Raw genomic sequence first — 26,342 nt, 5'->3', positions numbered from 1 at the left:
TTGATGGTAACATTTCCTTTATATGGTCAGTGATTTAACATTAACATTTTACTCTTAAACTATGTCATACCATTCAGATTTTGTCTGTAAATTGTTTCTAAAAGAGTGAAAACCGATAATAGCATTTATAGTATTTTCATTATATGAATGTGATTGAAATAGGAGGTTAGAATTGGATTCTTGCTTTCCAGATTCACCTGAAGCCAAAATACAACCCATGCCAACAGCTCCCACGTTCCAGTGTGTGTTAGACTATCTAAGTAGGACTTGTAAAGCTTCTGGGTGAAACCAGCTTTGCAGCCCTTAGCTGATCTCCATCCCCCAGCCTATAAAAGGATTAGGGGTTAAAGAGACAAATGTTTGGAGAAAGTTACTGAATTGCTGTGGCATTTTAAGTTCCACCTCTGCATGGGGGAGGGGAGTGGTGCTTAAAGATAAGCACTGGAGAACCTGAGACAGGTCTCACAGTGGTTGACTGGACTGGTGTCAGACTCCTGCCTGGGGAATTTAAAGGGCTGGCTGGAGTCCTTGTGACCTGAGAGTTAACGGCTGCAGTTGGGAAATAATTGTACTTTCACAGACCAAGCCCAAGAAGGGTACTTCCAGCTGACCAGATGGGAGGGCTCTGTGAGAGAGAGTAGGCCTGGGATGAGCTTATATCCTGCCCCAGGGAGCCCCTTAGAGGAGTGAGGGGACCAGAGCAGAGAGAGACTGGGCCTGCCCTGACAGATGCCCACATTAAGGGAACTGCAAGTTCAAGAATGGGTATCTCAGAGGAGCCAATGGAAGCCTCATTCAGGAGAGTCTCCTGTAAACACTTGCCAAGGCTGGTTGTGAACAATCAAGGGAACTCTTCCTGCCCCCCACCTTGTTTACGCACTTGGCCTGGCCTCCCCCTTGCTCCCTCCTCTCCAGAGTGGCAGGGCTGTGGCCGGCAGGCTCATGAGAAGTGGACACAAAAAGCAAGGAAGTAGAGGAGATTATGTCTTTTCACTGCCTTTCCCACTGCAGACGTGTTTGCTCCCTACAAGAAGAAGCCTGATGAGAAGGAAAGAAGGTGAAATTTAAATGCAGTTTCAAGTTTTGACTGGGACACAGGTCTGGACATTTTAAATACCAAAATGGGACTTTTTGTGACTTGAAGTTACTGGAGGACTTTTTGTATCTGATGTTGACCAGAGGAGTCATGGGCCCAGCCTCAGATTTCATCCAAGGGTTCAGGAAGAGCTAGCCCTACAAAGTGGGCGTGAACAGCATCGCTGGGGTGAGGGTGGAAGCAAAGTGGTTTTCTGTTGATGCCCATGAGTCCTGCTTGTTCAAAGGATCAGCTGCATTATTTTCTGTAGCACCAGGAAGAATGATTGGATCTGGAGAGAGAGCAGTTTCAAGCAGCCAAGTCAAATCTATTATTCTTTTTTATTCTCTATCATTTGCTCAGCATCATGTCATATTTTAGTTTGCTTCAGCTTTGGACCATGACTGATATATACAGTGACGTTTTTCTTAGCGTTTCTAAATGACTCTTCTTTTTCTTGTTGGCAAAAAAGGTACCTAATCTCAGAGATCATGTAGCTTCTTCTTTTTTTTTTTTTTTGCGGTACGCGGGCCTCTCACTGTTGTGGCCCCTCCCGTTGCGGAGCACAGGCTCCGGACGCGCAGGCTCAGCGGCCATGGCTCATGGGCCCAGCTGCTCCGTGGCATGTGGGATCTTCCCGGACCGGGGCATGAACCCGTGTCCCCTGCATCGGCAGGCGGACTCTCAACCACTGAGCCACCAGGGAAGCCCTTCTTGTATTTTAAACAGCTTTATGGAGATGTAATTGGCATATCACAACATTCACACATTTAAACTGTACAGTTCAATGGCATGTTCACAGATATGCACAAACATCACCACCATCAATTGTAGAACATTTTCACATCACCCCAAAAAGAAACCCTGTACCCGTTAGAAGTCACTCCTCATTTCCTCTCAATATTCCCACCCTAGGAAACCACTAATGCACTGTCTGTCTCTATAAATTTGTGTATTCTGGGTATTTCAAACAAACAGAATCATATAATATGTGATCCTTTGTAACTGGCTTCTTTCACTTAGCATTTTTTTTTAGCACAATATTTTTAAGGTTCATCATATTGTAGCAAGTATCAGTACTTTTCCCCCTTTTTATTGTTGAATACTATTCCATTGATGGATATACCACAGTTTATCTATTTATCAGTTGATAGACATTCCCACTTTCTGTCTACTATGAATAATGGTGCTGTGAACATTAGTTTTTTTGTGGACATGTTTTCATTTCTCTTGGCTATATGCCTTGGGGTGGAATTGCTGAGTCATATAGTAACTCCATGTTTAACATTTTGAAGAACAGTTTCCCAAAGCAACTGTGTCATTTTACATTCCCATCAGCAGTGTATGCGGGTTCCAATTTCTCTGAATCTTTGCCAATACTTATTATTGTATTTTTAATTATAGCCATCTTTATGGGTGTGAAGTGGTATCTCATTGTGTTTTTGATTTGATGTTGAGAATTTTCATGTGTTTACTGGTCATTTGCATGTCTTCTTTGGAGAAATGTCTATTCAGATCCTTTGCCTCACCATACCTCACCATAGTAACATTATCACAACTAACAAAATTACCCAATTTCCCTTTTCAAGTCCCTTATCAGATATATGATGTGCAGATATTTTCTCTCATTCTGTGGGTTCTCCTTCAACTTCTTCTATGGCGTCGTTTGAAGCACAAAAGTTCTTAATTTTCATGAAGTTCTTTTGTTGCTGTACTGTCATATCTAAGAAGACTGGTCTAATCTAAGGTCATGGAGATTTACTCCTATATTTTCTTCTAGGAGTTTGATTGTTTTAGCTTATACTTAGGTCTATTTTGAGTTAATTTTTGCATACGGTGTGTCAGTGGTCCGAGTTCATTCTTTTGCAGGTGGATATCCAGTTGTCCCAGCACCACTTGTTGAAGAGCCTGTTTTTTCCTCATTGAATTATCTTGGAACCCTTGTTGAAAATCAGCTAACTCTAAGTGTGAGTTTTACTTATCTAGCTTCTTAATCATACTTTTTGCTAGTCGTTTCACTTTCTCCTTTGGACATTTCTAAGACTATTAACTTCCTATTCCAGTTTGGACTTAATTGTTTTCTAGGTCTCCTGTACAGATGTCATCTAAATATTTCTTTTCTTGGTTTGGATTAGAGCCATTGTTTCTTAGCTCTCAAGCCTCATGCATGCTTTTTTCTTGAATTCCTTTTTCATTTTGCCAGAGAATATTCTCAAGTAAAAGTTTTCATGAAGAATGTAAGGGAAACGAGCTCTCTAAGGGTTTGAATGTCTTGATGTGTCTTTGTTTTTGCCCTCCCACTTGAATGATAGTTTGGCTACGTATAGAATTTGGGGTTCAGAATGATTTTCCTTCCAAAATTTGAAGGCAGTGCTTGATGACTTCCGTCACTGATGCTGACCTGATTCTTGTTCCTTAGTGGGCAGCCCCTTTCTTTCTATCTGGAAGCTTTTAGGATCTTTATCTTCGTATTGATAAAGTTTAATTTTCAAAAAGATAAAATCATGACTCTTAGGCAAATATAAAACGAACGTGTCAGTAATGAGGGAAAACTGGTTCAAAGCACATTTGAGGAGCTAAGTATTTATAGGTGATGTTAGGAGAAGATTGCTGGGATAGATACAAAACTGGTTGATGTCCAGCAGAGCCATAAACAGTAACTTTTGAGGTTTTCTGTTCCATTGGACAGAATTTATTTCCATCTTTACTGAAAAAAAAATCTGCAACTTAAACTCTGCCTCTACAGAGTTATAAAATAGCTGATCAAATAACTAAATAAGTAAATGGAATACCCAGTAATCTCTTTTGCCCATTTGCAAGTTTCAGATAATTTTTCTGACAGTCTTCTGAAATTACATGAAGGTATATTTAGGTGTGGGTCTTTTTTCCTTCATACTTTTTGACTATTTTTACCGTTGAATATTTGAGTTTTTTTAAATTTGAAGACATGTGTCTTTCTTCAACACCAAGCAATTTTCTTTGCTATTTCTTTGATTATTTCTTTCCCTCCATTTGCTCTGCTCTATTTTTCTAGAACATCTAATAGTCAGATGTTGGACCTCTTGAATTGATCATCTTTGTTTCTTAACTTTTCAAAGTCTTATACTTTTTATTTCTTTGTCTTTTTCTTTTCTGTTCTCTGAGTAATCAGTGTTTTCTCCATGGGGGTCAGTAGTTCTGGTTGACATCTTGGTCCTTCTTGTTTGGTGCTGTTAGATTTTTGAATGTCTGTTGTTCCTTGATTATTCATAAATTCTAGTTGTGACTGAAGAACTAGGTTGGTAATATTTTTAATGTTTGTAATAATTTGTAATAATAAGAAGAATAGTAATAATAGTAAACACATAAGTAAGATGCGTGTATTAACCCACTAATCCTATAAGATGTTATTAGTATCCTCATTCTGAGGAAACCAAGGCACAGAGAGGTTAAGTAATCTGCCCAAGGTCACACAGCTATAGGTGACAGAGTTGGGTTGCAATTTCAGGTGGTTTCTATGTAGAGTCCATATTCTTAGTCACTATCTTGTTTTTGTGGGTCTGTTTCCACAGCAAGCTTGTCTGTTAAGGGGTGGGAGGGTTGCTGGGAGCTCTGTGCAGCTGAGCGGGCCTTTGTGATGGATAGCCTTTATTTTAAGGTGTGCTTGAGAGAAGTAGATGACTCTGTTATACCAAAAAGAAGACTTGACTTGGAGGGACTATTCCACCAGGACCCCTGTATCCCCAGGCACATTACTCAGCTCTTTTATAAAGAAGTTCATTAGTAATAGCTGGTGGGCACATGCTTCTGCTTCTTGTTACTTTTGCACCTGCAAAAGCCTCTTTAATATTTTTTTAATGTTTTATTATGAAAATTCTCAAACTTACAGAAAAGTTGAGTAAATAATGAATTCTCCTATACCTTCCACTTGGATTCAATAGCTTTTAATGTTTTGCCTTACTTGCTATGTTTATATATAAATATTTTACATTGAAGTGTTTCAAAGTTTCAGCCTTCATGGTACTTCACCCCTGTATGCTCTAGGAGGCATCTCCTAAAAATAAGACATTCTTCTACCTCACCGTAATAACATTATCATAAGTAAGAAAATTATTTGTAATTTCCTAATGTCATCTACTATTCAGCCCATATTTAAACTTTCCCAATTATTCCAAAATGTTATATAATTTTTTATTCATCAAAAAGCTTTTCAACTGAAGTATGATTTGTGCATATTTGTGTATGTATATGTGTACAGCTTGACGGATCATTCAAAAGTGAATACTCCTATGTGACCCTGTTCTGTTCTTCAAAATCCAGGACCCAGTCAAGGTTCAGTCGTTTTATTTGACTATGCTGTCTCTTTAGTCTTCTGTATTCTAGAATACTCTTCCTGCCCCCTTTTTTTTTCTTTTTCCAGGAATTGACTTTGTGAAGAGATGAGTCCAGTTGGTTTCTTTATCTTCTCCCCCCTCATCTCCTTCCCACCTCCTCCTTTTCTTCCTTTGATATGGGAAATTTCAAATATACTCTGAATATGAGAGAAACACAGCAACCCCCCACCTTGTACTCATTGCCCAGCTACACATGTTCAGGATTGTCTCCTCTACACCCCTAACCATCCATTTCTCTTCTTCCTTACCACTGTGTTGTTTTCACATAAATCCCAGCCTTCACATTTCCTCCTTCAATATTTCAGTACATATATATAAAAGACATGGCTGGGAGCCCAGCAAGGGCTGTTAACTAGAGCATGGACATGTGACCTCCTCCTGTAACAGCCACCCAGCATGGAGACTGGGTTCTGAGAGGGACTGTCTGTAATGAGTGTTCCAAGAGGCCCAGGTGGCCCAGGCGTCATCTTACCATCTAGCCTGGATGTACCAGAATGTCATTCCTGCTGCATTCTCTTGGTCAAACAAGTTCCCAAGACCACCTTAGAATCAAGGGGAGGGGAATTGGAAATTGGACTCTACCTCTTTTCCTCTTTTTTTTTTTCTTTTGTGAGTAAAATGTACATATTTTCAATTTTTTTTTTTTTTTTTTTTTGCCGTACGCGGGCCTCTCACTGTTGTGGCCTCTCCCGCTGCGGAGCACAGGCTCCGGACGCGCAGGCTCAGCGGCCATGGCTCAAGGGCCCAGCCGCTCCCTGGCATGTGGGGTCCTCCCGGACCAGGGCACGAACCCGCGTCGCCCGCATCGGCAGGCGGACTCTCAACCACTGCGCCACGAGGGAAGCCCCATATTTTTAATTTTACAATTTTAACATTTAAAAGTATACAGTTCAATGACATTAAGTACATTCACAGCACTGTGCCACCATCACTCCTATCCATTTCCAGAACTTTTTCATCATCCCCAACAGAAACTCTGCACCCATTCAACCATAACTCCCCATTCTCCCCTGGTAATTACCATTCACTTTCTGTCTCTATGAATTTGATGACTCTACATAGAATTGCAGTCATACAATATGTGTCCTTTTGTATCTGGCTTATTTCACTTAGCATACTGTTTTCAAGGTTCATTCGTGCTGTACCATGTGTCAGTACTTCCTTTTTAAGGCTGGATAATATTCCATTGTATGTATTAGTCTTCACCTCTTGACGTGAGGAACAGCCTGTAAAGTACAGAGGGAAGGACTTGACGGCAGCTGTCTTTGAGGACTGTTGGCTCTGGAAAGTTTCTCAAGAGCCTCGATCTTCATTGTGGGAAGTCGTTAAGATCTGACCCTCTAATTTGCTGAACCTTGAGAAGCTAAGAGCACTGGAGAAGGGGCTAGAAGCAGGGAAAGAACGAAGAGTAGAGATGCACAGATGAAAGAGAAGAATAACTTAGAAAGAAAGTGAACTCTTAAGAATCATAGATCTGCAATTTTCCTTAAAACTTTCTGCTGCCTTTCTTATCTTCAAATCCAAATATACTTCTGCCACCTTATTCCCCAGGGGCAGAGCAGACCACGTTCCTGACCCTCTCACCTTGTTTGAAGAGTACATCCCCTGTGTCGTGTCATCCTCTGATTATTTCTCTTGAGGCTCTCATTAGGATATTTTCCTCCTGGTCCTCTGCCACATTCCTGATGAGAATATATTAATTTAGAGTGGCAGAGCTGCCTAAGTTGTACCAGGGAATTATGGAGCCAGACAGATTATGAGGTCAACCCCTTCTCTGCTACTCCTGATTGCTTGGGTCATGAGAAGAGTCACTTTCCTGAGAAATGAGGGGTGCAATGTGCTGAAAGGCAGCCCTGGGGGATGGGGGATCTGCAAGAGAACAGGGCAGGGGAGGACCCCAGGTAAAGCAGAAGTTCCTCTCACAAGCTGAAGCCTTGAAAATACCCTGAGATCTGTATATTTTCCTCAGGAATTTGCACCTCTCAGTTATAAGTGCTTTTAGCTCACCTCGAAGCTGTGTCCCAAACTCGTGAAAATTTGTGTCTCACTCTGGTGGGGAGAGGAAGAAGCCCTTCACTACTGTTGAAAAAGGAATTCAAAATAAATGTTATTACACTTGAAATATTTTATAAAAAGAAAATCTGGGCTAGCCATAACATGAGTAAATCTGACACTTAAACATCTCTGAGAGGAAAGAGAGACAGCTGGTTCTGTTCACAGCCACGGGCCTGTGTTTGGCTTGTTGGCAGGGAGAACCAGTCTGGACATTGGTAATATATCTGCCAAGCTTCTGGAAGAAGTTTAAAAGATGTCAAGGGAGTGAAGCCCAGGAGCAGGTTCTCTTGGGATCTGAGGATTAAAGGCGCCCTGGCAAACCGAGTCAGCGCATGTGTGAGCTCCTGAAACAGCTTTAGAGCAGCAGGAGGCTGGGCTTTGTGAGTCGCTGTGATTTACTATGTTTTGTTGGTTGCCGTGGTGCTGAGCGGTCTATCGGAAGATTCATTTTGCTAAACTAGTTCAGAAAGGTTTTAGTTTGGTGTCTTGTCTTGGATTCTTTTTCCTGGTGTCATTGGTGTTGTATTCAGATAACTTTGCTCATGATTCTACACCTTTGTATTAACGTGCTTCTCCAAACTGAATTAAAATTGTAAATGTTAAAAGAGTCCAATAAGTGGTTATGTTCATTGTCATGGGTCCTATGACATTCGTCTTACTAACCGGTGACTGATCAGTGGTTTGGAGCTTGGACTTCTTGTCTCTGAGAACATAAATGTTAGAATGTTGGTCACATTCCCAGCCAGATCACAGAATGTTCTTGTTTCAATGGGAAAATGGAACCTGAATTCTAAGGACTGGGTGCTTTGTTCTTCCACCCAGTCACCCACCACCCCAACTCCTTCCTACAAAGGTTTGGGACAGAAGTCCCATCTTCCAGCCCCAGGAAGGGGTGAGTTCCCACCAGGAGCAGTAGCCATTTTCATGCAAGCAGTGATAGTTAATCTGGTGTTTGCCTTTCAGGGCGTGTCTGTATATGTTGCAGAATATTAGTAAGGATGCATGATACCTCCATATAGTGTTTATAATAAGAATCAATTTTCTTTCATTTGTTCATTGATTGATTCATTCATTCAGTAATATTTAAGACCACCTTGTTTTTGTGCCCCACTGGAGAAAAGTGTATTCTGTTTTTCATTTATTTTTGAGCAGTATCAAAAGAGTGCCTGTGGGGGAAAAAAGGCATAGTGACTAAATAGGTAGCAGTGATATTTTCTTGGGAAATTAAAAGAAGAAAGAAAGTGTGAAAGAAAAGGATTCTGAGGCAGTAGTAGTATTTTTTGAATTAAAAGTTTTTGAGAAGTTTCTAAAGGAAAGAATTTGGCGAGCTTTTGATATTTAAATAGAAAAAAATACACACACACAAGTTCACTAATCCCATTCATGAGGAATAAATTCTGTTGTTTTGCCTTTCCTCATTGCTATTGTAGGATTCAGTTTTCTCAGGACCACTGAGTCAATTTATGCTTGCCCATTGACTCTGCCCTTGTGACCTAATTACCTCCCCAAGGCCCCAGCTCCTAATACCATCGTTTGGGATTAGGATTTCAATTTACGAATTTTGGGGGACACAAACATTCAAACCATAGCAGTGGGTTTTATTTCATTTATGAGTGGACTGCAATTTGTTCATCTGTTCTCCTATTCTTAGACGTTTGGATTGTTTCTAGCTTTTGGCTATGATGAACCAGTTGCTCTGAACATTCTTGTACATGTCTTTTTCTAGGCATATACACTAATGTATATACCTAAAAATGAATTGCTGAGTCATAGGGTGGTAGATATTTAACTTGATTAGAAACTGCCAGTAGTTTCCCATAGTGGTTGTGCCATTTTCTAATTGTTTCTGAGACTCACAATCAGTCCTTTTCTAGCCTCACTTTCATATCCAGAGGTATCTGCTGCCACCCATTTCTGAACATTTGGAGATTCTGAGGAATAAATTCTGCTGTTTTGGCTTCCCTCATTGCTATTGTAGGAGATTGAGTTTTCTCAGGACCACTGAGTCAATTTATGCTTGCCCACTGGTTTTCTAACTTCTAAAATTTTACAGCCGTTTTTCTGTTCTCTCTGTCCTTATGGATTTCTGCATTTAAAATATTTCCTTTATTGCCATTTTAATGGGTTTTCAGGAATTAGTAGAACTAAATGCTTAAGTTCACTAAAATCATTCATTTTTAAGCTACTCTACCTTCACGCAATTACTGGAACTGTTTATTTATTTAAACATACATAGTTGACTTTTCAGATGCATCTTGAGCTTGGAGCAGTAGGGAAGTAAAAAGCAAAGTGGAAGTCCTTAAGCAGCAGGGAAAGGTCAGTCTATTTAGAGAATGAAATCTTGTATCAAAAAAGACACTCATCAATACCAAGCTGTGATAGGCATAATTATTTAATGATGTTATGTGATGGAGATTATGAGGAACTTTCTTAGCAGGTAGGAATGGGCAAACTGAAGGTGATGCTTCTTCTTGGATAGCTTCAGGTTCCCCAGACATTCTTTTATTGGGTCACTTAACTGAGACCTGGAATGAACTCGGGGCACAGTTGCAAGAGATCAGTGTCAAGGTGAATTCCAAATACTCAATTGAAAAACATACCTTTTGTGTCAAGCTACCTGGTATATAAGTATCAGAAGATACTCATGATTCAAGTTAGTAACAATAAAACCCAAAACATAAAAGGCTTAACTCATGTTGCCTGTCCTTGTGAGAGGACCAGCTCTTTGGATCCTGGATTTTGCATTTTACCCTAGAAAGCCACAGGATGCAGTGAGGCAAGCTCTCTGCTTTCTGAGTCCCACTGTCTTTCATGTCTAAAGTACAAGTTCTAGGAAGACATTTCTCCATCAGCTCTGGGCTTTTCTTTTTCTTGATGGTAAAACCCAGTGATGAATTGGCTTCAGTAGAATTCAGGGACTGTAACCCACGGGGTTCACTTCATTGAACAAGTAATGTTGAATTTGAAGTGAGAACAATAGGAACTAGGCTTAAACAGCAGAAAAAAATTAGGTTAAATGTAAGGAAAAATTTTATAGAGAAGTTGTTGTTAGTCAAGGTCTTGGTAAAACACAGATGACAATAAAACTATAACTTGACAAGCAGTTAATTACGGGCCTGTTCACAAAGGTCTGTGCAGGGTGTAGGGGACAGTGAAGCTGTTACCATCCCTAGTCCTGACGGGAGAACGGTGGTCAGAATCCGGAAGTCGGGATCATGTACAGAGGGACCCCTTGAGACCTTGAGAGGACCTGTGGCTTTTCTTTGTTTTTTTTTTTGCGGTACGCGGGCCTCTCACTGTTGTGGCCTCTCCCGTTGCGAAGCACAGGCTCCGGTACGCGCAGGCTCAGCGACCATGGCTCACGGGCCCAATCGCTCCCTGGCATGTGGGATCCTCCCGGACCGGGGCACGAACCCGCGTCCCCCGCATCGGCAGGCGGACTCTCAACCACTGAGCCACCAGGGAAGCCCGACCTGTGGCTTTTCATGAGGAACACAGCCATCCTGAGGCTGCAGAGAGGGAACCAGGAGAGGAACACCCCAGCCTCACTCTCCTCCCTCCCTTGGATCTTCTGCCAGGCCTCCCCATTGGCTGAACCAAACCAGACACCAGAGGGCAAAGGAGCCCCAGTGATACGGTCTGCGGGTCAGTCTCCATGGGAGGAGGGGATGGAGTGAAGAGTAGAGAGAGGATCTAGAGGGGCCAACAGGAGACACCCTGTACACGTGACAATGGTCAGCGTGGTGGAGTGAGTTCCTAAAGCAGGTCGCAGAAAGAATTATGGAGAAGTTTTGGAAACAATATACCTACAGATCATTCTTACAGTTTGTATATATCCTTTCCAGCTGCCACAAATTCAGGTGCATCACAAGTGTAAGATACAAGGTGCTGGTATTAGATGGAATGAAATTCATTTTATAATAAAAAGGTGCTCCCCTAAAGAGGAAATGCCTATTATTAGTAATAGTAAAACTGGTTGCCTAGCATTTTGCGAGATACAGAAGATTTTCATATACATCATTTTGTGTGAGTCTCTCATTAATCTTGGGAGGTACCTAGGATGATAGACCTTTTTTTTTTTAACCTATTTTGTTGAAGTATAATTGATTTACAATGTTGTGTTAATTTCTGCTGTATAGCAAAATGATTCAGTTATACATATATACACATTCTTTTTCATATTCCTTTCCATTATGGTTTATGATACGATATTGAATATAGTTCCCTGTGCTATACAGTAGGGCCTTGTTGTTTATCCATTCTATGTATAATATTGAGTTTATGTCTGCTAATCCCAAATTCCCAATCCATCTCTCCCTCCCCCTCGCTCCCCCTGGGAAACCACAATTCTGTTCTCTATGTCTGTGAGTCTGTTTCTGTTTCGTAGGTAAGTTCATTTGTCATATTTTATTTCACTTTATTTTATTTTTTTTAATAAATTTATTTATTTATCTTTGACTGCGTTGGGTCTTCGTTGCTGCTGCAGGCTTTCTCTAGTTGCAGGGAGTGGGGACTACTCTTCATTGCGGTGCGTGGGCTTCTCATTGCGGTGGCTTCTCTTGTTGCGGAGCACGGGCTATAGGCGTGCAGGCTTCAGTAATTGTGGCACATGGGCTCAGTACTCATGGCTCATGGGCTCTAGAGCGCAGGCTCAGTAGTTGTGGTGCGTGGGTTTAGTTGCTCCGTGGCATGTGGGATCTTCCTGGACCAGGGCTCAAACCTGTGCCCCCTGCATTGGCAGGCGGATTCTTAACCACTGAGCCACCAGGGAAGCCCTGTGTCATATTTTAGATTCTATAGATAAGTGATATCATATGGTATTTGTCTTTCTCTTTCTGACTTATGGTAATCTCTAGGTCCATCCATGTTGCTGCAAATGGCACTATTTCATTCTTCTTTATGGCTGAGTAATATTCCATTGTATATATGTACCACATCTTCTTTATCTACTCATCTGTCCATGGACATTTAGATTGCTTCCATGTCTTGGCTATTGTAAATAGTGGTGCTATGAACATAGGGATGCGTGTATCTTTTCGATTTATAGTTTTGTCCAGAATATGCCCAGGAGTGGCATTGCTGGATCATATGGCAACTCTGTTTTTAGTTTTTTGAAGAACCTCCATGCTGTTTTCCATAGTGGCTGCACCAATTTACATTCCCACTGACAATGTAGGAGGATTCCCTTTTCTCCACACCCTCTCTAGCATTTATTGTTTGTAGACTTTTTGATGATGGCCATTCTGACCGGTGTGAGGTGGTACCTCATTGTAGTTTTGATTTGCATTTCTCTAATAATTAGCAATGTTGAGCATCTTTTCATGCATATGTTGGCCATCTGTATGTGTTCTTTGAAGAAATGTCAATTTAGGTCTTCTGCCCATTTTTCAACTGGGTTATTTTGTTGTTGTTGTTGAGTTGTATGAGCTATTTGTTTATTTTGGAAATTAAGCCCTTGTCAGTTGCATCATTTGCAAATATTTTCTCCCAGTAGGACAATAGACCTTTTTAACAGATGAGAAAAGTGAGTCTCATGGAGGTTGTCTAAGATATCACAGCAAGCAAGGGGAAGGCCTGATCCCAAATTTTGGTGTCTTTCACAAAGAGAAACTCAAATCACCTGCAATGATTTTTTTAAAGGCAAGAATGATGACAATAGAAGAAAATGTAAGAAATTCTTCCCTTTTCCAGGTATAGCTCTGTGGGCTTTGTGACTATGATGTTCTTCACTAGTAGCTGATTTTTCACTGTCTTCTGTTTAAGGGGATGCCATCTGGTGATGGTTCGGATGGATATTTGAGTCCTGGATGTTATACCATTATAACTAGGTGAAAGCCAGAGGGGTCCATTCTGAAGGTCCCTGTATATCCTGAATCCCTTATAACTCCAATATTTTGTACGGTTGAGCCTGATCCAACCTCTGAAAGAGATATGCTTGGTATCCTAATATCTGCCATAATATCTGTCTGATACATACCACAGTGGTCTACACTAGAGTGCGGTAAGTCCCCTAGAGTACGGTAAGTCCCCTACCTACGAACCTTCAAGTTGAGAACTTTCAAAGATGCGAACATGCATTCAGGCATGAGTGAAATGGCAGCTTGTCCTCCGTCTCCTATGGCTGACGATCCTTCAGCTCTACCGTCTCCCACCTCCTCTCCCTCCTCCAGTCAGTAACTCTTCTTGCCTCTTCACTTGATGCCAGCCCCTGTATGCCGCTGTTGTACTGTACTTTTCAAGGTACTGTACTGTAAGATTAAAAATGTTTTCTTTATTTTTTGTGTTGGTTGGTTTTTTATGTATTGTTTGTGTGAAAAGTATTATAAACCTATTACAGTACAGTACTATATAGCCGATTGTGTTAGTTGGGTACCTAGGCTAACTCTGCTGGACTTACGAACAAATTGGACTTATCAACACGCTCTCTGAACGGAACTCATTTGTATGTAGGGGACTTACTGTAATTAGATGACCATTTGGCCAATGTTTGGCCAGAGTTTTAATAATAGTAATAAAAAAGCCAAATTTAGGGATAAATTTGGGGAACAGTGCACGGCTATTTTGTACACAGCCGTGTGCCTTGGCCCATGTCCTCGTTCTGGGGTTCGCAGGGCGGCATTCTGGTGATGTGGCTTTAACTTCTCATTAGCAGCCCCTCCAGTGTAGGAGGGAAGCCAAGCCCACCAGGCAGTGAATCCCTGGGGCCTTCTCTCGTCTTGTTTTTGTTGTTCTGACATTTTAGAAGTAGATCGTATTCACTATATGATCTCACACTCCTGTCTTGGCAGCTGTACTCAGGATTTTCTTCCTTATTTAAAAAATATATATTAAATATAATTTATATAAATCCCAGATCATAAGTGTTCAGTTAGCTAAGTTTTAGCAGTTGGATACACCCATGTAGCCAATATCCAAAACAAGATATAGAACATTTTTATCACTCCAGAAAATTCCCTTATCTCTTCCCAGTCAGCCCCTCACTCCACGCCTCCTCCCCAAAACAGGCAACTACGCTTTTTTTTTAAAAAGCTCATATATATATATATATATATATATTTATTTATTTATTTATTTATTTATTTATTTTATTTTTGGCTGTGTTGGGTCTTCACTGCTGTGCGTGGGCTTTCTCTAGTTGCAGCGAGCAGGGGCTACTCTTCGTTGCAGCACGCGGGCTTCTCATTGTGGTGGCTTCTCTTGTTGCGGAGCACGGGCTCTAAGCGCGTGGGCTTCAGTAGTCGTGGCAAGTGGGCTCTAGAGCACAGGCTCAGTAGTTGAGGCGCACAGCTTAGTTGCTCCGCGGCATGTGGGATCTTCCCGGACCAGGGCTCGAACCTGTGTCCCCTGCATTGGCAGGTGGACTCTTAACCACTGCACCACCAGGGAAATCCTGTATTGATTTCTTAATGGTGTCTTTTGATGAGCTGGATTTAAGATTTTAACGGAGAGATTTGGGGTCCAGGGTTGGGTAATGAACTCTCACCCACTCCATATCTGATGCTGCTAAGTTTCAGTTATGAAGATTAGTGGTGGGCTGGTAGGAATAAGGATTATAACCATGTTTTCTTTTTAAGGCATCTGATATTTCATTAAAAAAAATTTTCTAAAGGCAAGTTCAAGACTTCCCCATAGTAACAATTATTGTGTTGCTGGGTGTGAAGATTCCAGATGTATTAAGTCTCTTTGCACAGCAACTGCCAGGGCATAAAAGAAGCCCATGTTAGAAGACCATGTCCCGTCTTTTGCCAATTATGCATTCTCATTTTCCCAAAAGCTTTGGCAGTGCAAGAGGGGGCTCTTGCAAGGGGGCACAGTGCAAGTCAAGTACTACAGACCTGGAAGAATCTAGCCTGGGAAACAGTAACACAGTAGCCGCTTCCAGCTTTTTCCTCAAGATTTGATGACAGGGCACACAGTCCTTTTACAAATTAACAAAAAAGGAGAGAAGCAGAAGCCAGATTCCTCAGTGAAAAACGAGTCGCCTTGTTCATTGGTCAGGAAAGAGTCTTCAGTCAAGTCCAGCAAGGGTCTGGATTCCTGGAGTCACTCGGTATTTATAATTCATAAGCTCCTCTTGGAGAGGAAGGAAGAATTCCTCTTAAGAAAAGTGACATCATGTGATACTAAATATTGACTCATAACCTGGGTCTGGGGAGATACTTTCAAGCTTCTTGGAATACCAGCAATAAAGGATGAGCTTTCTGTAGTAGAGTTCACGTGTGAACTCATTTGCCAGCCAGTTCTGACATATCAGCTACCTGAAATGTTGCTTGGTTCTAACACTGATAATCATTAGCTCCAATCTTTTATATTTACATTAAGGTTTGATTTTGACAATAATCAGAGTTCTCAGGTTGAAAAGCCTTTGTAGTCTCTAATTTGCGCTAAGTAAATACTGGCTTCTTGGTTGATTTCTGTCGATTTTTGATCATTTAGGGTAGTATTTGTAATATTTAACTTTGGATACAAGTACATGGAAGATCACTGCACACCTTTTCTTTAGTACCAACACTGTTTGGAACTGAAAAAAGACTCATCTTTATTTTCACACATACTGTGATTTCTGGCTGGTAATGACTCTGAGCTCCTTGATTTTCCTGGGTTCCACTTATATTCTAGAATTCTCCATTTGTCTAGTTACCATGATCCTGTAAAAGTCAGAAAAAAATAACAATGGCTCAAGGAGGAAATAGCCATGGCTTAAGGTAGTGTACAGCTAACAGAACTCCCTCATTTGCAAAGAGCAGGAAAAATAGGGACTGGAAACTGAGAAGACTTGAGGGTCAGGGACATTCCTCAGCACAATTTAAAACATTCTAAAAAATGAAAAAAAAGAAGTTTGTACATTAAAAACATTGTTCTGACTTTTTTTTAATGTTTCCTCTAGGGAGAGAATATGAGTTTTTTTTTACTCAGACAAAACTATCTCTGAATTTAGCTACGGTCTTTTTTCTAACTGCCTCTTTTCTTGCTGTTTCAGGTGAACCTTTTTGTGCTGCTCTCTGTGGTGTGTGTCCTTCTGAATTTAGCCGGATTTATCCTAGGCTGCCAAGGGGCCCAGTTCGTGTCCAGCGTGCCCAGGTGTGATCTGGTAAGCAGTTCTGAATCATCACTGTGCGCCTGGGCCGACCCTGGCCTGCCCGGCTTTCCCGGGTGCCAGTGTGTGGCTGGCAACACCCAGGACCAGGCAGCATCTTAAAATGAAACCTGAAGTTGGTCAAAGGAAGCAGGAAAACAAAACAAAGAGCTTCCTGCTAAGTATTTTACTCAGGTTGTCAATTTTTTTTTCCAAAGCAGGGACCAGCCGGGAGAACCACATGCATCATTAGTTAGTGAATAGATGGATCAATTGTCCACAATCAATATCTATCCGCTCTCATCTAAAGAGGAAAAATGGATATTATCAGAATTTAGGTCAGCAGTCCTTTATCTGAAACCTTTGGAGGCCAGGTGTGTTTCAGCATTCAGAGTTTTCCAATTTTTAGAAGGTAAATGTGACGCATATACTGTTTATTCCGTAACATCACAGTGGAGTCTGGACAACAGAATGTAATCCAGAATTTTTGGTTTCCAGAGCTTCTTGGATTTCAGAATTGTGGATAAGAGGTTATGGACCTGTACTATGTCAATTTCTATTTTCCTGTTTTTTAATTGTTATAGTAAAATGCCCGTAGCAAAAAATTTAGCATCTTAACCATTCAGTAGTGTTAAGTACATTCGCATTGTTATGCAACCGATCTCTAGAACTCTTCCATCCCCTCCTCCCGCTGGCCTCCGGCAACCATTCTTTCTTGTTGTTTTTTTATTTTTATTTTTTTTTTTTTGCGGTACTCGGGCCTCTCACTGTTGTGGCCTCTCCCGTTGCTGAGGCTCCGGACGCGCAGGCTCAGCGGCCATGGCTCACGGGCCCAGCCGCTCCGCGGCATGTGGGATCTTCCCAGACCGGGGCACGAACCCGTGTCCCGCGCATCGGCAGGCGGACTCTCAACCACTGCGCCACCAGGGAAGCCCAACAACCACTCTTTCTGACGCTGTGGATTTGACTGCTCTTGTTACCAGATATAAGTGGAATCATACAGTATTTGTCTTTTAGTAATTGCTTATTTCACTTAGCATAACATGCTCAGTATGTACGCATGTTGTAGTAGGTATCAGAATTTCCTTCCTTTTTAAAGCTGGATACTATTCCACTGTATATAGAGGACACATTTTGTTTACCCTTCATCCATCGGAGGGCACTGGGGTTCTTTCCACCTTTTGGCTATTGTGAACAATGCTGCCACGGAAATGGGTCAGTTCTCTGGAATATGTGCCTGGAAGGTGGAATTGCTGGCCATCTCTGAACTTTTTAAGAGGACTTTTCTGTAACAAATATCTCCCTGTGGCACAAAGCAAAAGAAGTGGACTCTTTACAGGTTGTAGTAAACCTCATCTATTTGGAACTTGGTTCCATGGCAATCTCGCCCTTTCAAAACCAGCAGGATGCAAGTGAAGAAGGCTGCCACATTTCTCAAAACACTGTGACCAGGTCCTTGCAGTGAAACTCATGGCCTTCCCAGATAGGAAAGCTCCTCCTGGACTCACTAAAAACCTATTGCTCTTCCTTAACAACCCTTCACAAATTTGTTTGATTTTTGCCATTCCCTCACTTAATAAGTGTAAGTTTTGGAAGCACAGGCTCACAATGTTTTCTGGTTTTTAAGGCCCTGTATCATTTGCCCTCATCCTGCTCTCCTGCTGCAGCAACTCACACTCCCTGTAATGGAGCCCGAGCCCGCATGTCATTACCCAAGCTCCTGCCCTACTTTCCTGTTTCTCACAATGCTGTCTCTCCCCCGACCATTCCCTGTCCCTTACATCCCTGTTCATCCAAATGGTGTCAGCCTTTTAAAGCCTTATTCAACAATGATCTTCTTAAGGAAATAGTCCCTGATCCCCAGGGAAGGTAATCTTCCAGAATTCCTATCTGTACATCTCTGAAGCATTTCTCGTTCCTTTTTTGGACTAAAGGTATTCATATACCTTTCTTCTCTCTTCTCCTGGTCTGGAATCTTCCTAAGAACAGTGTCAGGCTCTGTATTTTCTTGGGAGTTTTCAACAGCACCTCCCACAGACTTCTCTACATACATAGAGTTCCCAGAAAATAAATTTTAAACAAGGCTTGTTCTTCCTGTTACTAATTACACAGAAAATTGGAAGGGGCAAAGAGAACAGACAGGCTAGAAGTGAAAAGTCATAATATTTTAAAAGACAGTTCGATAAAAGAGTAGCATCTATCATATGCAAGACCCCATGCTAGAAACTGCAGAGAGTAGAAAGGAAAGTCAGACATCGTTTCTGACCTAGACGTTTATCACGTAGCAAGAGGAGTGGGATAACCATGGCAGGTGCTTGATCAGTGTTTGTGGAGGGGATGAATAAATGCCCAATTGCAAAGCAAAGGAGTCTGTGATCAGCCATCAGAGTGAGACACAGTGCTCTGGGGGTGCAAAAGAAGAAGGACTTCTATTCTTGGGAAGACGGGAAAAGGATACCTGGAACGTAGGTATTTGAGATGGGCCTTGAACAATAAATAAATAAAGGGAGTGGGTCGAAGCCAGGAGAGGAGAGGATTCCAAGGGCAGTGGTTAGTTAGTAGTTAGTTAGCCTGAGTGGTTAGATCACTGTTGGCTCTGGAACAAACAGAAGCCAAATTACAAGGCATAAGGGTCTATATGGTTGACTTTTCTGAGAAATTCTGTGCTTCTCTACCCTGACTCCCTGTTAGAATCACCTAGGGGAACTTTTTAAAGAATACCCAGACTTGGGCCCCATACTCAGAGATTCTCAACTGCCCTGGAGTGGGGGTCTTAGCATCAGTATTTTTTTAAGTTTTAAAGTGTATTTTTAATTAAAAAATTTTCCCACCACAAAACCAACTCTGGGATTGTTTCTAATTATATAATTGGACAAGCCATAAAAGTGTAGGATGGAACTTAAAAATCATTTGAAATCTCACTGTTTGGGGACATCATAGTTAACCATTTGACAGGTTTTTTGCACTGTCTTTATGGATAAAAACACACCTAATTTTTCATCAACAGGACCATATTGTAATTGTTTTTCATTAGGGAACGTATTTGGCAAGTGGAGTCTTTCTGAGGAAGGGATTCTCTCCTTCCCTCTTTGCCTCACCATCTACACCAGTCACCCTGAATCCACGGTAACAAGCTGGGGGATTTCCTTTCATGTTTCATGCTCATGTAACCTTATGTAGATGTGTATGGGGTGGGGTTGTTCACTACTTATTCTTCAGAAATGGGAGCTTTTGTATCCACTTCCCTGCATATTGTTTTTCTCACTTAAAGATATATTAGGTACAGCTCTAACACCCTTTTTTCCTTTGAACAAGTCAGTTCTCTATTTTCTTGTTGTCCGTTGTGGTTTGGGTTTTGACAGATAGAAGCAGTGCTGCTATGAATACTATTCTGCAGATCTCCATCGGGGCTGTGACCTAAGCGGAGCAGGCTCCCAGGACAAGGATTGTTCTTCTGTTTATCTCATTTTTTTTTTATAGCACATTCAACCATTTGCTGATTCTATCCATTTTTTTAAAAAACTGAGATAAAATCTATAGCGAAATGACCAGATCTCAAGTGTGCAGTTCATTAAGTTTTGACCAAAGTCTACATTCATCATGACAAATACACTCATGTGTACACCCCAGACAAAATCTAGAGCATTTTTATCACTTTAGAAAGTTATTTGCTGTCTTCTTTCAGGCAGTCTCAACTCTCTCATAGGCAACCACTGTTCCAGTTTCTTTCACCATAGATTAGTTTCGTCTGTTCTTGAACTTCATGCAGGTGGAGTCATGTACCTTTTTGTGTCTGACTTATTTAGCTCAGCATGATGTTTTTGAGATTCATCCATGTTTTTGGGTCATATCAGTTGTTTGCTCTTCCCTTCTCACTCTCTTTTCTTAATCAGGGCAATATTTCATTGTATAAAAATAGCACAGTTTGTTTTATCAGTTCTCCTGTTGATGGGCATTTGGGTTGTTTCCAGTTTAGGGGTGTTATGAACAAAGCTGTTGTGAACATTTTTGTATAATGTTTTTTGGGGGCCTGTTTGCATTTCTCTTGAGTAAATACATAAGTATGGAATTGCTGGGTCATGTGGTAAACGTACGTCTAACTTTAAAAGAAACTGCTCAACGGTTTTCCGAAGTGGTTGGGAATAAGTATATTTAATTTAAAATGTATGGACAGTTCCTTTATTAAAGAGCTTTAACTTACATTTCTACCAGTAACCCTCTACCTACAACAAGTGTTACCCTCTAATTTTTTGCCAGTCTGATGGGGCTAAGTCAAGATCTCACCGTTACTGTAATTTGCAGTTCCCTAGTTGCTAAAGATGGCATCGTCATTTTGGGGAAATCTTCCCAGAAGATTCTAACGTGCAGCTAGGATAGAGAGCCATGATAGTGATTGATGACGGGAGGAAGGAGAGGATCTGACAGCTTCAGGTAATAGTGTCAAGTATGAAAGAGGGATTTTTTCATTTAAGAATGGGGAGATTCGACAGGGTTGTTTGCAGATGGTTAAAGACATTGAAGAGAAGTTAGAATAAGTTTTCAGAAATATTGGGCAGATGGGATTAAGAAGGCAGGTGAAGGGTCAGAAACAGGAAGAATGAGGAACACAAAAGGCACGGTTGCCTAGAATCATTTTGCACGAAGCCTCAGGGCTTTCCTATATCAGCTGGGCACAGTGATAGATATTCATTATTGTTTGCATAGTGATTAACTTTCAGATAAGATCCTTTGTTTAAAGGGATTAATTATCACTTACCTGGAAAATCTTGCCATCCAAAGTTTCCAGAGAGTTGAGGTTTCTGTATGTGCAGCCCACACAGGATTGGTTTCTGTCTTAAAATAATGCCTTGGATTAAGAATGGACTCATGTGGGAAGGGAGTACTTTGTAAGATGACACCTAGTCTTACCTAGGGGAGGTGAAGTCCTCAGGTAAGATCTTGAGGCTTATACAATGTAAGAAATGGAAATTGCACTGTGTCGCGTTGAAAAACGTGAGCTTGGTTCCTGCTTGGTGAGAGAGGGCCTTGTGTACTTGAACAGAATGGAGACATGAGAAGAATGAATCATCTCTGTTAGGTGCTTCTTTGTTATACTAAATAATGCTGTTAGTATTAAAACAGGAAGTTCTCAGCAGGAAACTTTCAAGGAGAAAGCCCATTGGGAGTAATATTTACCTTATGAATTTAGCCTGGAGTAAGGATATGATTAACTATGGAAGAGCAGCGAAGAGAAAGTCAGAGATCCCTGAGGGGAAAGAATAGTTCCCACCTGCCTAGGGAAGTCCTGTCTGAATGTCCACAGAAGTTTTCCTTTAGAAGCCAAGAATCTAGATATTAGCAGCAGGATGTACCTTCAAAAATGTGAGACAATGAAAGAAAAATTCAAATAGAAACAGCCTTGTGCCTTTGTGTGTGGAGTCGTGGATCTAGGTGTGGGGACGTCGCTGAGATAACAATCTCTTGTGGACAAACCAGGAAAAGACAGAAACCAAAGTAGTTGTGAATTGATAGATTATGGAGACCATCGAGGTAACTCTAGTTGTAATTCTTTGTATCAGAGGCAAAATTTATAAAAAATCTGGGCATCCGTGTTTATTTTAGTAATGCGTCTCTTTCAATATGATTTAAGGACAAGGAATAAAAAATGTTCTAGGATTCATGGAATTCTGTAAGAGGCAAAACTAATCTATATGGAAAAAATATCCAAACAGTGGTTGTCTCTTTGGAGGGTGTGGGCAGGGGTCCATAGGAAGGGACGTGAAGGAATTCTCTCTGGTGATGGTATGTTCTGTATGTTGATAAGGGTTTGGGTTACAGAGGGATATGCATGGCTCTAAATTCCTTGAATGGTATGCTTATGATTTGTGTATGTAAATTGCAGTTCAAAAGAAAAAGAAAACCAAACCAAAAATTGTGTAATCCAGTGGTACAAATTTTTCCCTTTGGCTTCCTAGTCAACTTATATTAGAAGGAACTAAGTTTCCTCCTTATATGGAAACTACCATGAAATTTTCCACTATGACTAGAGGATAAGAATCTTAATTCAGTGAGAAAAAAGGCTTTTTTTTTTTTCTGTTAAGCAACAAAAGCATTGTAAATGTTCAGTCATTCTTAAAGATTCCTGAAGAATTTTGCAGCTAGTGAAGTCAAAGGCGCCTGTTTAATTGAACAAGTATGAAAGAGGTGTGGCCTTTCTTTTTAGCCAAAATAGAATAGCCAACTTTAACAGCTCAAGCTGCAGAGCAAGTAAGAATGAACCTCTGCTCCCAAATTATGGGTCTTATTAGCCCAAATCAGCTAGTTCATATGTTCCCAACCTGACTCAATGGAAACTTGGAAAAGTGACCCAAAGTTTGCAAAGCATCTCACTAAAAATATATGAGATTATTCATCAGTAATTGTATCACTTCAAATAAAGAAAACTTCTACTAGACTCTGTGAACACACTGAAGATGTGAACTAAGAGATCTCTTTAAGCCTACATGGTTTAGGGCTACTGTTCACCAAATAGACCTTGTGCTTCTTCCAGGCATGTGGTAGAGTGAACTTCCTTGCCCTCTTGGATTAAGTGGAGCCATATGATTTACTTTGGAACTGAAACTGAGCTCATGTGAGGAGTGTCATTTCCAAGAGGAAGATTTAAGCTAGGGTGACCAGATTTAGCAAGTGAAAACACAGGACGCCAAATTAAATTTGAATTTCAAATAAAGAGTAATAGTTTTTTACTATAAACATATCTCATGCAATATTTGGGACATACTGACCCTAAGGAATGACCTGTTTATCTGAATTCAAATTTAACTGAGTGTCCTACCTTTTACCTTGTAAACCTGCTTTAAGTGCCCATGTGCAATTCATCATGTGCTCTCCATGTCTCTAGCATAGTGACCCTCAATCCTCAGATAGTAGATGCTCCATCAACTTCGGTCCGTAAGGGAATATGATGAGCAGAGCCCTCTGCTGACCTGCAGTGGACATGTAGCATAGTCAAGAAATAACCTTGGTTGATTAAGCCACTGAAATTTGGGGGCTGGTTGTTACCCAGCATACCCTAGGCTGTCCTGACTGATGTAGACGTTGCCTGACACTGAACCCTGCCATGTCTCATTCTGTAGGATTGGTGTTCCATGGTGTGGCCTGTGTATTCTTACTTAATAATTAAATTGTTGTTCTGCCTTTTCCCCTTAAGGTGGATTTAGGTGAAGGCAAGATTTGCTTCTGTTGTGAAGAATTTCAACCAGCCAAATGCACAGACAAAGAAAATGCCTTGAAACTCTTCCCAGTTCAGCCTTGTAGTGCTGTTCACCTTCTACTCAAGGTATCTGGAATAGATTCCATCCCCCACCAGTAACTACACCACAGAGACCCCAAGGAAGGCAAAGCTCCCTGAAATATTCCTCCTTTTTTACCTCCTTCAAATAATCCTATTGAAAGCAGATATGAGAGACTCCTTATCAGTGACCTAGAGAAAGAATTGAGAACACACAGATTATTGTGTTTCTCTTAAGTTATGAATGGATAGCTTCTTTGTGCTCAAGAATTATAAGCTAGTAAAAAATGTAAAGCAGCCTAAATGCATACACATGTATATGTGTACGTATGTGAATTTACATATACACGCACACATATGCACACATACACACCCATGATGTCGCTACACATATAAGATGTAGTTTTAGCAGAACCTCTAAAGTCCATGCCCATTTGTTATTGTTCTAATGCTCCTTTGTTGGCTTAAATGAATCCTGTAGGCTGTTGAGTGCTGCCGTTCTAAAACACATAGACTAAGGAGATGTATTGGCCAGAAAGTACAAGAGAAAGTCAAGACACTACCTCTTGTTTAATAGGCCGCAACTATACTAAGCGAAAGAGATGAAAAGCAAATGATACCAGCTGAAGAGAAATACAAAATTAACCTTTATTAGGGAATTGGATAAAAATCACATCCTGACTTAAGGTCTGTTAGCCCAGTGAGTGACAAGCTCAGTTGGTGAACCCTGAGATACTAGCTTTTGGATGGTCCGTCACTGATGGCTTTCTTTAGGTCTTTGTTTTGGGTTTGTTTTCTTGTGGGGAAGAGGAGTCTCTAAGCAAAGAGAGAGAAGCTGTCAGCTCTCTGAGTTTTGGAGGATGTGAAAATGGCCTTCTTTCTTTGGCTTCTGGATTTTCGGTAGCTGAGTCACTCCCAAACTTTCTGAGCCAGGACTTTGCTTGGGGAAAGCCCCGCTAAGCAGCCAGGACTGTGGCAACAGAAACTTTTGGAATTGGCTTTGCTGCTATTTTGAGACATGTGTTTAGAGGAGACAAGCCCTGTTGACACTCGGGCCAGCCTGCCCCCTGTGTTGTCTTCATTGGGTGCCCGGGGCAGCTCTGCCAGTGGCTCCTGAAATAGAATCAGTGGCCACGAATTAAGCAGCGTGCTGTCCTGGTGGGAGTCTGTGGGAGGGGGGAGGTTGGGATTTGCTATCACTGGGTACACTGACTTCAGAAGAGAAATTCAGTACTTTCCTGGAAGGGATATTTCCAGACAGGATTCTGATGCAAAAGGAAATATGGTAATACCAGGTCTGCCCGGGACAGGAATCTTCTAAGATAAGTTTTTAAAATTAAGAAGTACACACTATTGCATGACAGTGTTAATAATAACCAGTGTTTGTTTGGCACCCAGCATGAGCCAAACACCATCTAAGTCCTTTACATGCATTTTCTCATGGGAATTGTCTTCCTTGGGGCAGTATTATTATTATTTTTTAAAGTTTTTATGTTGCGTTCTGGTCCTCAGTTTTGAGGTACTCAGGTGCGTCCTTGTTTCCTGGTTCCAGAAAGTCCTTTTCGCCCTGTGTGCCTTGAATGCCCTGACCACCACCGTCTGCTTGGTGGCAGCCGCCCTTCGCTACCTTCAGATCTTTGCAGCCCGAAGATCCTGCGTCGTAAGTCCATGCAAGGCGGCAGGGTGTCTGTGACTCCACTGATCCCACCCTCGGACCTTGTTGTGTCATCCGTTGCTTTTCTCCCCGAGCTGTTGACTAACCAAGGTGCTGTTTAATTAGGATGAATCACAGATTTCTGCGGAAGAAGTAGAGGAACACAGACGCATCCCAGACCCTGACGACTTTGTGCCGCCAGTGCCTCCCCCTTCCTATTTCGCCACGTTTTACTCGTGCACACCCCGGACGAACCGCAGGTATCCTCCCTACATACCCCCGCCCAGGTCTCTGGGCTGCTCTCAGTTTTGAGGCCGAAGGGTCTCCAGAACTCACAGCACGGGCTCTGACTTCTCTCCAAAATCTAGACATTGTATTATTTTCCAGGATCGTCCGGGTTTTCTCTCTCTTTTTTGGTCTGACAAATTGCATGAAACCAAAGAAAAGTCAAACCTTGACCTAAGGATATAGTTTTTCAATTTCAATTAGCTTCTTAGGAAAACTGACACCCAGTGAGATAACTGCTGTAATTTGACATGATTGAAAACTGCTGTTGCCCTGGAAACGCTCTCAGTCGGGCCAAATCGATATTCATTGTAAACCATCAGCAGGTCCTCAAATCATGAACTTCTTCCCAGCCATTAAAAAAAGGTTAATTATTAATTACATCTCCTTGGTCTAGAAAAAAAATAGATACCGTGTTTATTCTCCTTTTCAAATTCTAGCTCGAAATTTGATCGTCTGTTTCTTAAATCTCAGAAATCATTATTTGTAGGATGAAGTGCTGCATGCATTCATTTGGTTGTTAGCCACTTCTAGAATTGTACCATTCTAAAGAA

At 41.3% G+C, this 26,342-nt stretch overlaps 1 protein-coding gene across 3 annotated transcripts in view; it reads left to right on the top strand.

The window, feature by feature from the left end:
- The window catches only part of ENTREP1 (endosomal transmembrane epsin interactor 1), a 75,603-nt gene that overhangs the window by 33,977 nt on the left and 15,284 nt on the right, over positions 1–26,342 (top strand). For all 3 annotated transcript variants that reach the window (XM_030877036.3, XM_030877038.3, XM_060300865.2), the window contains 4 exons: positions 16,484–16,594; positions 23,769–23,897; positions 25,402–25,509; positions 25,630–25,763. In XM_030877036.3, coding sequence (XP_030732896.1) covers positions 16,484–16,594; positions 23,769–23,897; positions 25,402–25,509; positions 25,630–25,763 — 482 coding nt within the window. The remainder of the gene's footprint in view (positions 1–16,483; positions 16,595–23,768; positions 23,898–25,401; positions 25,510–25,629; positions 25,764–26,342) is intronic.

The sequence above is a fragment of the Globicephala melas genome, chromosome 6 (genome assembly GCF_963455315.2).
Source record: "Globicephala melas chromosome 6, mGloMel1.2, whole genome shotgun sequence".
In the NCBI taxonomy this organism is placed as follows: Eukaryota; Metazoa; Chordata; class Mammalia; order Artiodactyla; family Delphinidae; genus Globicephala; species Globicephala melas.
This window is presented reverse-complemented; position numbering and strand designations above follow the sequence as displayed.